This window comes from Haliotis rubra, unplaced genomic scaffold, assembly GCF_003918875.1.
Source record: "Haliotis rubra isolate DU_JTF1 unplaced genomic scaffold, ASM391887v1 Scf57, whole genome shotgun sequence".
NCBI lineage: Eukaryota > Metazoa > Mollusca > Gastropoda > Lepetellida > Haliotidae > Haliotis > Haliotis rubra.
This window is the reverse complement of record NW_025767268.1, coordinates 1,153,982-1,167,460: the sequence shown is the minus strand read 5'-3', so window position 1 is coordinate 1,167,460 and position 13,479 is coordinate 1,153,982. Positions and strand designations below refer to the sequence as shown.

At 39.4% G+C, this 13,479-nt stretch overlaps 1 protein-coding gene across 1 annotated transcript in view; it reads left to right on the top strand.

Moving 5' to 3' along the window:
• Positions 1-13,479, top strand: part of LOC124254250 (calcium-transporting ATPase type 2C member 1-like) — a 45,738-nt gene that overhangs the window by 29,322 nt on the left and 2,937 nt on the right. The window contains exons 3-20 of the mRNA XM_046688165.1: positions 496-585; positions 729-764; positions 1,221-1,282; positions 2,153-2,261; positions 2,908-3,063; positions 3,172-3,240; positions 3,613-3,755; positions 4,083-4,207; positions 4,916-5,018; positions 5,511-5,601; positions 5,964-6,053; positions 6,719-6,823; positions 8,064-8,220; positions 9,931-10,101; positions 10,752-10,900; positions 11,515-11,681; positions 12,017-12,085; positions 12,614-12,730. Coding sequence (XP_046544121.1) covers positions 496-585; positions 729-764; positions 1,221-1,282; positions 2,153-2,261; positions 2,908-3,063; positions 3,172-3,240; positions 3,613-3,755; positions 4,083-4,207; positions 4,916-5,018; positions 5,511-5,601; positions 5,964-6,053; positions 6,719-6,823; positions 8,064-8,220; positions 9,931-10,101; positions 10,752-10,900; positions 11,515-11,681; positions 12,017-12,085; positions 12,614-12,730 — 2,009 coding nt within the window. The remainder of the gene's footprint in view (positions 1-495; positions 586-728; positions 765-1,220; positions 1,283-2,152; positions 2,262-2,907; positions 3,064-3,171; positions 3,241-3,612; positions 3,756-4,082; positions 4,208-4,915; positions 5,019-5,510; positions 5,602-5,963; positions 6,054-6,718; positions 6,824-8,063; positions 8,221-9,930; positions 10,102-10,751; positions 10,901-11,514; positions 11,682-12,016; positions 12,086-12,613; positions 12,731-13,479) is intronic.

The window sequence follows — 13,479 nt, the reverse complement described above, 5'->3', positions numbered from 1 at the left end:
TCAATTCCCCACATGGGTACAATGTGTGAAGCCCATTTCTGGTGTTTTCACCCACCCCCCCCCCTGTGACATTGCGAGAATATTGTGAAAAGTGGCAAAAAACTCACTCGAGCCACCCACCCACTCACCCACCTACTAGGGTTTATGTACAATAATCAATGTTTTCAGTGTGTCAGCTGACAGTGTTAGCCTGCATTGAGACTAGGATCAGTATCGTTGCCATCAACCACTTGACTCCCTGGTCTGGATTGTATATTGATGTTGCTGAATTATTGCTAACTGTGGCATTAAACAGCTTTCTCCATATTCTTACACAAAGATTTTAATAGCTGACAGCTGTTAAGAAGCTTTGGTTGTGTTACTCAGATGTAGCCACAAATCAATTACAAATTGTAGCAGTTACCATGGTGACACAAAATAAAGGAAATATTTTTGTGTTATTAAGCACTGTATCTATAGTGGGTGAGAATCAATTTCCTGTTTGCTTGCTTGCAGTTTAACAATCCACTAATACTGCTGCTCCTGGCCTCGGCAGTGGTCAGCGTCTTCATGCGGCAGTTTGACGATGCAGTCAGTATCACCGTGGTAAGTTGTCCCCCTTGATGATGTCAAACAACTTCTGTTGGTTATACTTTAAATGATCAGAAATATCTTATAGCATGTTTTCCATTTTGTCACACAACAAAAAACATTCAGACTGTAACAAGATCAATATTTTTTGTTTTCAGGCAATCCTTATTGTCTCCACAGTCGCCTTCATTCAGGTATGTGAAGCCATCTTTGTAAGGGGGATTTGACAGTGAGGGAAAGTTAAGATATTTAGTCTATATGTATTTTGGGAAATAGTATTTTAGTCAAACATGTATTTGCATAAGTATATTAACTTCCCATGAAGATCTGGGTTAGAATTGATCTTGTGTAACCCATGTGTGAGGTGTCCAACTGGATCTTGTCGTCAGGTTCACTGCCTTGGTTACCATAGCAGTACCTCATGCTCATGATGTCAATCACAGGATTATCTGTCCCAATTGTTTATTTCCAGAGTGCCTTCATACAGTTGAAATATTGCCAAGACAATGCTCTTTAAACAGCACAAAAACCAAAAAGTAGAATTAAATGTTGTGAGTTTCAAAGTGCGCGCCAATGTGATACCTTTGCAGTGTTTTTGTAAATCTTGTATGACTATGATGGAATGTATATCGTACATGAATCTTTTCCAGGAATATCGGTCTGAGAAGTCTCTGGAGGCCCTCACTAAGCTGGTCCCTCCTCAGTGCCACTGGTGAGTACTTGATGGTGTGGGCTGCGTGTGTAGTGAGGACAGTGGTTGGCCTGGGTGCCGCTGTACAAAGCGATCTTAGCGCTATGGTGACCATAACTCCCATACCTAAACATAGACTTAAGGTAGTCTTAGCGCAAAGGTTGTTTCGAACAACAGCACCCTGATGTTCATGTTGCAGTTTTTTAGATTATCAATTCATCTATTGTGATCTGTTCCACAATATATTTGTATGCTCTAAGGACAAGATTTTGTGGATGTCAACTTCTTTATTTTGAGGAACATAACATTTCAGAGTATTTTCTTACTCTTTCAACAGGTGAATAAAAAAACTAGGAAACAGATAGCTATATAAGTACATGTGATACAACAGTGATCTCATTCATTCACCTGATGAAGGAGTGAAAATATACTCTGTGGAAGACCCGATTGGATTCTCCACATGGGTACTGTGTGTGAAGCCCATTTCTGGTGTCCCCCCTCGTGATATTGCTAAAAGCTGGCATAAAACCATACTCAAACACACATTCTGATTCATGATTTGGTGGGGTAGCCTAGTGGTTAAAGCGTTCACTCGTCATGCCGATGACCCGGGTTCGATTCCCCACATGGGTACAATGTGTGAAGCCCATTTCCGGTGTCCCCCGCAGTGATATTGCTGGAATATTGCTAAAAGCGGTGTAAAACCATACTCACTCATTCACTCACTCATGATTAAGTGATTTATTTGTTTATATACTGTTGAAATCAGAAACTAGTTTCTTTGGTTGGTATGTATTTTTGGGTTTGTGTTCTCATTTCACAATGGTTCACAATATATTTTGAAGTGTATTTTGTGTTAAAACTGAATAACTATGTGTTTTTCTTTCAAAGTGTGAGGAATGGCAAAACAGAAACATTTTTAGCCCGTGAGCTGGTTCCGGGTGACATCGTTGATCTCAGTATTGGAGATAGAGTGCCTGCTGATATACGACTGTTTGAGGTGGGTAGTCAGTACAAGAAGTTGAAGGAATGTAGTACTTTCACAGATCTATAATCCAGTTGCTCTGATACTTATGAAGAAGTTCTTGTAAACCTAAAAGAATGATTCAGATGTGGATAGAATATCGAGAAATAACGTTCTTCACCAATGAAGATGAGAACATAATCTGTAAAGTTAGAATAATCAGTGTGTTCAAACTTTCAGATGTTTGCACATATGGGTTTCAACAATTCTGAATGTTGATTGGTTGATTGAAGCCATATGAGGTCACAGTGCTTTGACTCAGTGAAGGATGTAAGTCCTGAGTTATGGCGAGGGAATTACTGCACAAGGGACAAATAATCCTTAATTAAGTTTTGAGAAGGTTTTGTTACAAACTACCATTTAAGTTGAAAGGTATAAGGAGTATCTGTCCCCAGTTAATGAAGGGTATAAGTCTTCCATATATATAAGGGTATAAGACAGATAATGCTTCATTCTTTTTTAACAGTAGGTTATTTTAAATATTACTCATTGTCATTTTGAGAGAGACAATGTAGAAAACACGTATGAAATATCAACCCTACGGAGAGACTTCACCGAAGGCAGCTATTTTCAGGCATAATTTAATCATATACCAAATAAATAAATGTGTCTTCTTTTCCAGGCGGTTGACATGTCCATAGATGAATCCAGCTTCACGGGTGAACCATGCCCACTGAACAAAACCATAGCAACACAGAACAAGAAGACCACTAATGGCATATCAGATAAGAAGAATATCGCGTTCATGGGGACACTGGTCCAGACAGGCCGAGGAAAGGTAGGTCTCGATGTCTGCAGTAGTGTGTGTAGCATGATCTGGTTCTAAACATTATCATTAAGATACTTTGTAGTATGTTGTTGTTTATTGATTGTTAATGTGTTTCAGGGAATTGTCACCGGAACAGGACTCAACTCTGAATTTGGGGAAATTTTTAAAATGATGCAAGGCGAAGAGGTAAATAGGATTTACTAGACAAAAAGTATTGCTGTATAAAGTTTTGTAAAAATTGAGGATGGTCTCAAATAGTATGTACCCATGACTAAGTGTTCCATACCAAAAACTATGCTGACTTGAATCATTAAAACTACTCTTATATTACCTAAAAGGACATCACCGTATCTGATGAGGGTAAGGCTTCAGAGCATGCACATTGTTATGGCATCCATAACAACATCTTAAAAGAAGAATTGCAATGTTACCGTCTGAAAAAAATATTACCTATTTTGGTATTTTAATTTTGTCCTGAGTTTGTATATGTTTACAGCTTTTTGTGCTATTCAATTAATGTTCGGTACTGTGTGTGATGTGTGTGTTATTTACTTCCAGTCACCCAAGACTCCGCTCCAGATCAGCATGGACCTACTGGGCAAACAGCTGTCCTTTTACTCCTTCCTTATAATCGGGATCATCATGCTGCTAGGCTGGATTCAGGGGCGTGGAATACTAGATATGTTCACAATAGGTGTTAGGTAAGTAGTATTTCGATAACTGCACCAGATATGTTCACAATAGGTGTTAGGTAAGTAGTATTTCGATAACAGCACCAGATATGTTCACAATAGGTGTTAGGTAAGTAGTATTTCGATAACAGCACCAGAAATGTTCACAATAGGTGTTATTCTCATAGTATATTGATGCCAGTGCATGATATGTTCACAATAGGTGTTAGGAAAGTAGTATGTTGATAGCATTATCCGATATGTTCACAATATGTGTTGAATTAGTCGAGACTGTCATTTTCTGTCACAAATGTTTGTGAGAAGACGTGATCAATGACACCGATGTCATTCTTTCAGCCTCGCAGTGGCAGCTATCCCTGAAGGCCTCCCCATCGTGGTCACTGTCACGCTGGCCATTGGAGTCATCCGTATGGCTAAACAGAAGGCAATTGTTAAGAAGCTACCTGTTGTAGAGACTCTAGGTGAGTAGAAAAGATTAGATGGGCCGCGTATCATGGCATTGATGGAGCTGAGTCTCACCTGTTGCTAACTACCTGTTTAAGATTTGTAGAGAAAATATTTAATGTGGCATCAGATGATTCAAAGTTTAAGATTCAGTCAAAATCAAATTGGATACATAACAAGGAAGACTCAAAAGGATATACTGAATTGTCCACTGCAGTGGCAATAAACAGTATGATAGCAGCTTTAATTTCCATCACGGGAGACAAAAGGAAATAGTGGTGTCCCACATTTAAGGGACGTTCCCAAAGGTTGTTTGCCTCTGCATGTTGTACACATGTACAAGATACAACACACCTGGCACCCACAGGCATGATAGTATTACTATGCTAACAGGTTCATTCTCATGCTCCGATGGGTGTTTCTGTGTACATTGTCTCAGTCTCCTGTCACTGCTTACATATGCAGAATCCGGGCAGTTATTAGCATATAGACCCACTTCCTCCTTGGTCAGGCATAAATGTAGTACAATGCTCGAGTCTGATAATAGCAGATAGAATTTTAAATCTGTTGAGTGTTCAGGGAAAGTGTGTTGCTGGAGTATATGAATCTTCAGATTTTTAAAAGCTGCAGTTATATTGAGGATCCTGACTTGAGACACTAAGTTGAAGAGTCTGGGTTGTAGACATTAATTAGCCATGTCTCACTGGTGTGATGTTTGTCTCCAGGTTGTGTGAATGTGGTGTGTTCAGACAAGACTGGTACACTGACAAAGAATGAGATGACTGTCACCCATATATGTTCAGCCGACGGGGAAGCAGGCAGAGGTGAGTCACAGGGTCTTATTACCAGTTTGTGGGCAGTAACCAATAACTTGATGTGAAACACAAGATAACACAAACAGAGCTTCCAAGAGAACAACCCGTGAAGATACAGGTTAGAATTGGTCTTCAGTAACCCATGCTTGTCATAAGAGGCGACTAACGAGATTTCGTGATCAGACTTGCTGACTGGGTTGACACATGTCATTGTTTCCCAGTTGTGTAGATTGATGCTCATGCTGTTGATCACTGAATTGTCTGGACCAGACTTGATTATTTGCAGACCGCTGACATACAGCTGGAATATTTCTGAGTGTGACGTTAAACAATAAACCAACAAAACAATCCAAGGAACAACCACCTTTCTACACTTTCACAGATTCTGCTAATTTTATGTTTGTTCACAAATTTAGCAAACATACCGATATAACTATTTGTGTGCAATTGTTTGATGTGGTTAAAGAAGTGATTACAAAGGGAGATAACTGGTGTTTCAGGTTAGCGGTGTTGGGTACAACGCAGATGGTGTGGTTCTGTGCGACAATGAGGAGGTGAAGCCCGAGTCTCATCCCTCAATTTCCAAGGTTGTCGAGGTATGGCTCAACTGTATTCATTGTTTATTTTATCCTACCTCTGTTTTTCCGATTGACAATATTTTTGGAAAGGGTTTCTGTTTCATCAAGTTTCCAACACATTTTTAATTGTTGTTATGTCTAATCTAAAATGTTTTAAAATAGACTGGCACATTAAGGAAAGTTAGGAATGCATCTAGGTTGTGAAACTTAATCAGAATGAAGTTCAAGACTCTAAAGAATATTGACATGACACTGTAATAGTGTGTTTATGTGCTTACCTTTTTGGTATAATCTTTCATGAATTCTCGCTGCTAGTGACTTACATGTAAATACAAATGTACTTTAGTTGTGGTACAAGTAATGTTGTGATCTCGTTCCAGGTGGGCTGTGTTTGTAACAATGCAGAGTTGTCAATGGCAGGATTGAGAGGCCAGCCAACTGAGGGTGCTCTTATAGCTGTTTCTCTCAAAGTAAGTAGCACATTATGGCAGTGTTTGCAATACTTTAATATGCCAGTAGGCCATCAGGGCCTGCTGCCACCTGCAGGCTTTAAAATCTGTAGGCCCTGAATGAAATCTGCAGGCCCTTTTGTTAAAATCAAACCAATAAAAACAAAATAGACTACACTGTACACAGTTTCACACGGTTTCTACAAAATCAATTAGCGAAGCCTATGGCGGAGAGAGAAGTTTTTAATTTACTTGTTAAAGACTGGTGTTGACATTCCTATGCGCAAAGCGCTGAAATACCAGGAAGTGAAACTGTAAGTTATCGTAACATGATGGATCATGGATGATTCCCGAACGTTAATAAAGAAAACAAATTATGGGAAAGATTCCAGTTGAAAAAGAAATTGACAGATAATTTACTGAAGGCCACAAGGGCCTGCAAATATCTGAAACTGCCGGCCCGATACAATAACAACCGGCGCTGGGCCTCTGGGACGGCGATTATTTCGAATGCTGCATTATGGATTCTGTTACATCATAGAATTGGTGTCCAGTAACCTCTGAATATTTAAATCTAAGGTTCAATAGTGGTTCAATTCAGACCATAAAATATTCTTCTGGTTGATGTATATACAGTTAAATGTCTTGATTTGTGCTCTTGTCTCACTCCTTCACTCACTTTACAGATGCACATGCACAGCGTGAGGGACAACTTCCATCGTGTGCAGGAGTGGCCGTTCAACTCTGAGACCAAGTACATGGCGGTCAAGTGTCGTCCCAGATATGGACAGGTAACTCACAGTTCCATCTATCTAGAGATAGTGTCCAACTTATTCAAAATTATCAAACAGTGCAACAGTGGAATTTCACCGAATGTGATTGAGCTGGAGTACGAAAAACTCACCTTATATTTGCAATAAATGGTATTTACCACAACAAGTTAATGCTGTAACATAAGACAAACTTCACTTACAAATAGAGTGTCTAAGATTAGTTAATATTCAGCATGAACTGAAGATGGCATCCATAGTATACAACGCTTCACAGAGGTGAAATGTTTGTCTTGATTCTTTTTGTCCCCCGCCGCAACGCGGAACTCGGGACTATGTATTCAGCGGCGTATCTGCGTACGCATTACACGCGTACGTAACGTCGTCCCGATTCTTGTTAACACGATATCTGATGAACTGTTGTACCCAATGTCTTCAAATTTGGTGACAGCCTACATTGGAGGATTACGCAGACACCAGTCGATTTGGGTGACCTTGACCTTATTTTCAAGGTCACCATGACACTTTGACCACTTTTCAAACTCTTGTTAACGCGATATCTCATGAACTGTTGTACCCAGTGTCTTCAAATTTGGTGACAGCCTACACTGGGGGATTACGCAGACACCAGTTTATTTTGGTGACCTTGACCATATCTTCAAGGTCACCATGACACTTGCAAGCTTTTAACTCTTGTTAACACGATATTTCATGGACTGTTGTACCCAATGTCTTCAAATTTGGTGACAGCCTACATTGGGGGATTTCACAAACACCAGTTTATTTAGGTGACCATGACCTTATTTTCAAGGTCACCACGACACTTTGAACCCTTTTCAAACTCTTCTTAACACGGCATCTCATGGACTGTTGTACCCAATGTCTTCAAATTTGGTGACAGTTTACATTGGGGTATTACACAGACACCAGTTTATTTGGGTGACCTTGACCTTATCTTCAAGGTCGCCACAATACTTTGACCGCTTTTTAAAGGCAATATCTCATAAAACATTGCACCCAATGTTTTCAAGTATGTTGACAGCCTACATTGGGTGATTATGCAGACACCAGTCATTTCAGGCATCTTGTATGTGACCACCAAAAAAAAGTAGTAAATATAGATATTCCATTCTTTAGCGTCGGGGGACATTGCCATATCAGTGGCAAACACTTGTTTTATGTTTTTTGTCTCTCCTCTTGGTTTACTTGACTAGCCAGAAGTTTAAGACTGTATGTTTTATCAACTGCTTACCTCCTTCAGAACACAGAGGCCGTGTTCTTCGTGAAGGGTGCTTTAGAGCATGTTCTGCGACAGTCAACACTCTACTACTACAATGGAGCCACTCTGCCTATCGCAGAAAAACACAGGGACAGCTACTTCAACCAGGCAGCTGGACTTGGTAGTGCAGGACTCAGAGGTAATACGTATATCCCATTCAGAGGGTAATATGTATATATAATGAGAGGTAGTATGTATGAGAGGCCCCATTAAGAGGGTAATATGTATATCGCACTGAGAGGTAATATGTATATCCCATTCAGAGGGTAATATGTATATCGCACTGAGAGGTAGTATGTATATCACACTGAGAGGTAATATGTATATCCCATTCAGAGGGTAATATGTATATCGCACTGAGAGGTAATATGTATATCACACTGAGAGGTAATATGTATATCCCATTCAGAGGGTAATATGTATATCGCACTGAGAGGTAATATGTATATCCCATTCAGAGGGTAATGTGTATATCGCACTGAGAGGTAATATGTATATCGCACTCGGAGGTAATATGTATATCACACTCAGAGGTAATATGTATATCACACTGAGAGGTAATATGTATATCCCATTCAGAGGGGTATCGACTGAGAGGTATATGTATATCACACTGAGAGGTAATATGTATATCCCATTCAGAGGGTAATATGTATATCGCACTGTATATCACAGAGGTAATATGTATATCCCATTCAGAGGGTAATATAATATGTATATCACACTGAGAGGTAATATGTATATCCCATTCAGAGGGTAATATGTATATCGCACTGAGAGGTAATATGTATATCCCATTCAGAGGGAAATGTGTATATCGCACTGAGAGGTAATATGTATATCGCACTCGGAGGTAATATGTATATCACACTCAGAGGTAATATGTATATCACACTGAGAGGTAATATGTATATCCCATTCAGAGGATAATATGTATATCGCACTGAGAGGTAGTATGTATATCACACTGAGAGGTAATATGTATATCCCATTCAGAGGGTAATATGTATATCGCACTGAGAGGTAATATGTATATCCCATTCAGAGGGTAATGTGTATATCGCACTGAGAGGTAATATGTATATCGCACTCGGAGGTAATATGTATATCACACTCAGAGGTAATATGTATATCGCACTCAGAGGTAATATGTATACCACACACAGAGGTAATATGTATGCGCACTCAGAAGTAGTATGTATACCCCATTCAGTGGTAATACATATATCTCACTTTAAAGTAATACACAGTAGTTTGGCCCATTTGATTCACTTTACAGTTCCAGGATCCACTCAGTGAATGATATTGTCTTTGTTATTTCACCACAACTTTAGCCCTTGTAGCTTTCATTTTGAGCTTTCCTCTAACATAATGCAGTGGTCAAAGTGGGGTTAGTGCCTACTCAGGATAGGGAGGCTGTAACTGTGCTAATCCTATGCTTCTCTCAAGAAATGATGACTTCTGAGTGTGATTGTCAGAACAATGCAGAAAAGACCTAAATCTAACCTGAGTTAGAAACAGTCAGTACAGTGTCAGTACGTCTTGCTTGTCCAAGTAGCAGACAAAAATGTGGATACCTTTGTCAGGCTGTGTTACATGACTGATTGTGACCTTGAGTCCTCGCCCAAACCCGATCCTCAACATCAGTTTTCAGACCTGTGTGTCATGTATGTGATATTCTACTCATATGCTAAGAATGACATCTTTGTCTAAAGATTTCTGTTTTGTTCCTTAGCAAAGATTTAGTGGTACACTACAGGTGCATCACAGTGGTCTGTAAACTGAGGCTGATGATTTGTTGACTGCTGTAATAGGCGTTTCACTCACTCACTCCTCACTCTTTCTACAGTGTTAGCAATGGCGTATGGCACAGACATGAACAAGCTGGTGTTTGTGGGCATGGTAGGGATGATTGACCCACCTCGGGAAGGAGTCCGGGAAGCCATATGGACTCTCACAGGAGGAGGAGTATCGATCAAGATGCTAACTGGCGACTCAGAAGAAACTGCCAAAGCTGTCGGTAAGTTCTTTATTCCTTGTCTGCTATATTTGACTTAATCATTTATAACCTTTGACTTAAATATGTTTTTGCATTTATGAAGGTATAGTGTAAAATGACATACAAGCCAATTCCTAAGTATGCTCTTCCATGCACACGTTCTACTTCAATTAACGATGTGTGCTCATGCTATCAACCATTGGTTTTCCTGCCCAAGATTTGATGATTTGTAAGCCATCATCATACAGATGAAATAATGCTGACGTCAGCATAAAATTAAACTCTCACACATCTTCATGACTGTCTTTTCTTACAAAGTCATGCATTCAGGGTTCGAAATCAGTGTACTGCCATTACCGAGGTATATGTCTTTATCTTGGATTTTGGTACCAACCATCAGATAATTATCTGAGTTTGATGTGCACTATATTACAAATGATGCTAGGTGCGATTCTTGCTGTATATCCCCTTGGGGCGGTGGGGTAGCCTAGTGGTTAAAGCGTTGGCTCGTCACTCCAAAGACCCGGGGTTCGATTCCCCACATGGGCACAATGTGTTAAGCCCATTTCTGGTGTCCCCCGCCGTGATATTGCTGGAATATTGCTGAAAGCGACGTTAAACTAAACTCAGTACTCAGTATACCCCCCTAAACTACTGTGTATGATGTGCAGGTGCCAGACTTGGGTTGTACGCTGCGGGGGCGTCCTCGCTGTCTGGGAATGAGATTGATCAGATGGACCCTGGGCAACTGAAGAGGGTGATCCCTGAGGTCTGTGTCTTCTACAGAGTCACTCCCAGGCATAAACTGAAGATTGTCAGGGTAAGCACCACACATACAAACGTGTTTGAAGAGAGGCATAAGATTAACTGCGCTGTGCAGAGTTGCATCCCTTGGGACTGCAAGGATCTATTCCCAGATTTGTCATTTTATGATCTTTAGTTTGTTGAGGTCATACTAATATTAATTAGGACACAGGTGGCCTCGATATGTAAGTCACTGCAATTCGATGTACAGTTGTGTCGCTGTTTGAAACAGCGGTTAACCAACTTACTCTGACTCAATTGCCTGACTGTAAACATGATAGTTGACTTTATTATGTTTACACAATATCTTTTGATGGTCCTATCAAAATTTTGATTGGCACTTGATGTCTTTTGTTGATACTTGATTTTAGTTACCCAGTATGAGTTTATGATTTGTAACCATGTTTGGGGTATATAATCATGTTCTTGATATGTAAACATCCACAGGCTAGATGTTCTGCTGCTATGTGGGTAAATTGTAAATATATATTTTGACAATTCTCAAAGTTACTGTTGTGTATTCCCGGAGGTAGTACTGTTCTAACATATACAAATAAAATATACCAGTAGAGCCAGTTTAGGGGTTCACCACCTGGACATACTGTGACTGAGAACTGTCTCTCTCCACAGGCTTTACAAGACAATGGTTTGGTTGTTGGAATGACGGGTGATGGTGTCAACGATGCTGTTGCTCTGAAAAGTGCTGAGATCGGAATTTCCATGGGGAAGTCTGGAACCGATGTATCCAAGGAAGCAGCTGACATGATTCTTGTAGACGATGACTTCTCCACCATATTGTAAGTCTTAGACTCTCACATTCTTCAGCTATAATTATGCTAATGTTTCAGTGGATGAGAAATGTCATTGTATATGATTATATTACTCTTATGAATATAGGTTGTTTATATCTTAGTTTTGATGTATCTGTTTGCAATGAACCTGTCTCCAAGTCCAAGTCCAAAACATGTAACATGTGTCAGGGGAGGTAACCTATGGTTAAGGTTGATGATCATGCTTTCCACAACACTAGTTGTTAGTTTCGCACAACTCAAGCATGCTCCGACTGATAATATAGACATTTTGCTTTTAGTTTTGAAAATGACATTAAACTAACACAATTGTTTTGTTTCAGATCTGCTATTGAAGAAGGAAAGGGAATCTTTTATAACATAAAAAACTTTGTCCGGTTTCAGCTTAGCACGTAAGTCTTGATATTTTTCATGTTGATAAATCATTTGAGTGTGTCTTATTCTTGTGTTATATGACAATTTTAATGGTTTATGGAACCATTATTAAACACTTTTTCGTTACAAGTCTGTTAATCATTAATTTCAGTAGAAAAGAAGAATGGTAAAGAAGCAATTAAAGTTAGCTTAACCCTTTGGTATTTCAAAAAGAATTCCCCATTTTCACATTCCATTCTTTATTAATTCCATTTGATGTCATCTATAATTTTAACATCATTAAAATATAATCTTTTAAGGGATAACAGTTTACACTTTTGTTGCTTTTGTTTCTATTTTGCTCACTGAGACTTTGGTTTATCTGAAAAAATTATTAAATCCAGTTCAGTAAAAAAAGAAGCATCAGTGTATGGCTACATCAGAGGGTTTTATTGTCTGTGTGGACATGATAACATGGACATGACGATTCTTGTTTCCTAGTTTGAACTGCAGCTCTCTGTACTGTTGCTGACTGTTTCAAAAGTATTGTATGTGCTATTTTACAGGAGTATAGCCGCCTTATCCTTGATCACACTGTCGACGGTGATGCGACTCCCCAATCCACTCAATGCCATGCAGATATTGTGGATCAATATTATCATGGATGGGCCCCCAGCACAGAGGTCAGTAGATGTGATGTGTGTAGATGTGATGTGTGTATGATGTGAACCAAGGCATGTACCTTCCTAGTATGTACTCCATTGTGCTATAACCATTGGCTTCGTCTTACACTCTTATACTGTTAATCTCATTGTTATCTTTGTACATTAATCCTATCAAATAAGCCTTGTCATTGTATTGTTATCCTTGTACATTTTGTACATTCTTGTGTAAACATGTTCTGTCTATGTATATTTACTCTGTGGACTGACTAGACATTCCCCTGATGAAGGAGCAGGAATTAGCTCTGAAACATCGTGTGAAAAATGTTAAGAAGTTGATATCCATGAAATGTGTCATGTATTTATGAAACAGCTGATATTATGCTTAGTTCAGTGTTAAACGGACAGTGACTCTAAAAACGTAAGAAAACTCTTTAAGAGCTCTTCAATTTATCAAATTTTCACTGTCATGAAGCTGTAATAATGCAGAGTGGCAGTGAAAACCAGACAGAGTACTAAAACCATTTCTTCATTAGTATTCTTCAAATAATGAAACGAAGATCCGGGTAGAATAGGTCTTCAGCAACCCATGCTTGCCACAAAAGGCGACTATGCTTGTTGTAAGAGGCGACTAACGGGATCAGGTGGTCAGGCTCGCTGACTTGGTTGACACATGTCATCAGTTCCCAATTGCGTAGATCGTTTACAGACCACCGCAATATAGCTGGAATATTGCTGAGTGCGGCGTAAAACTAAACTCACTTACTCAC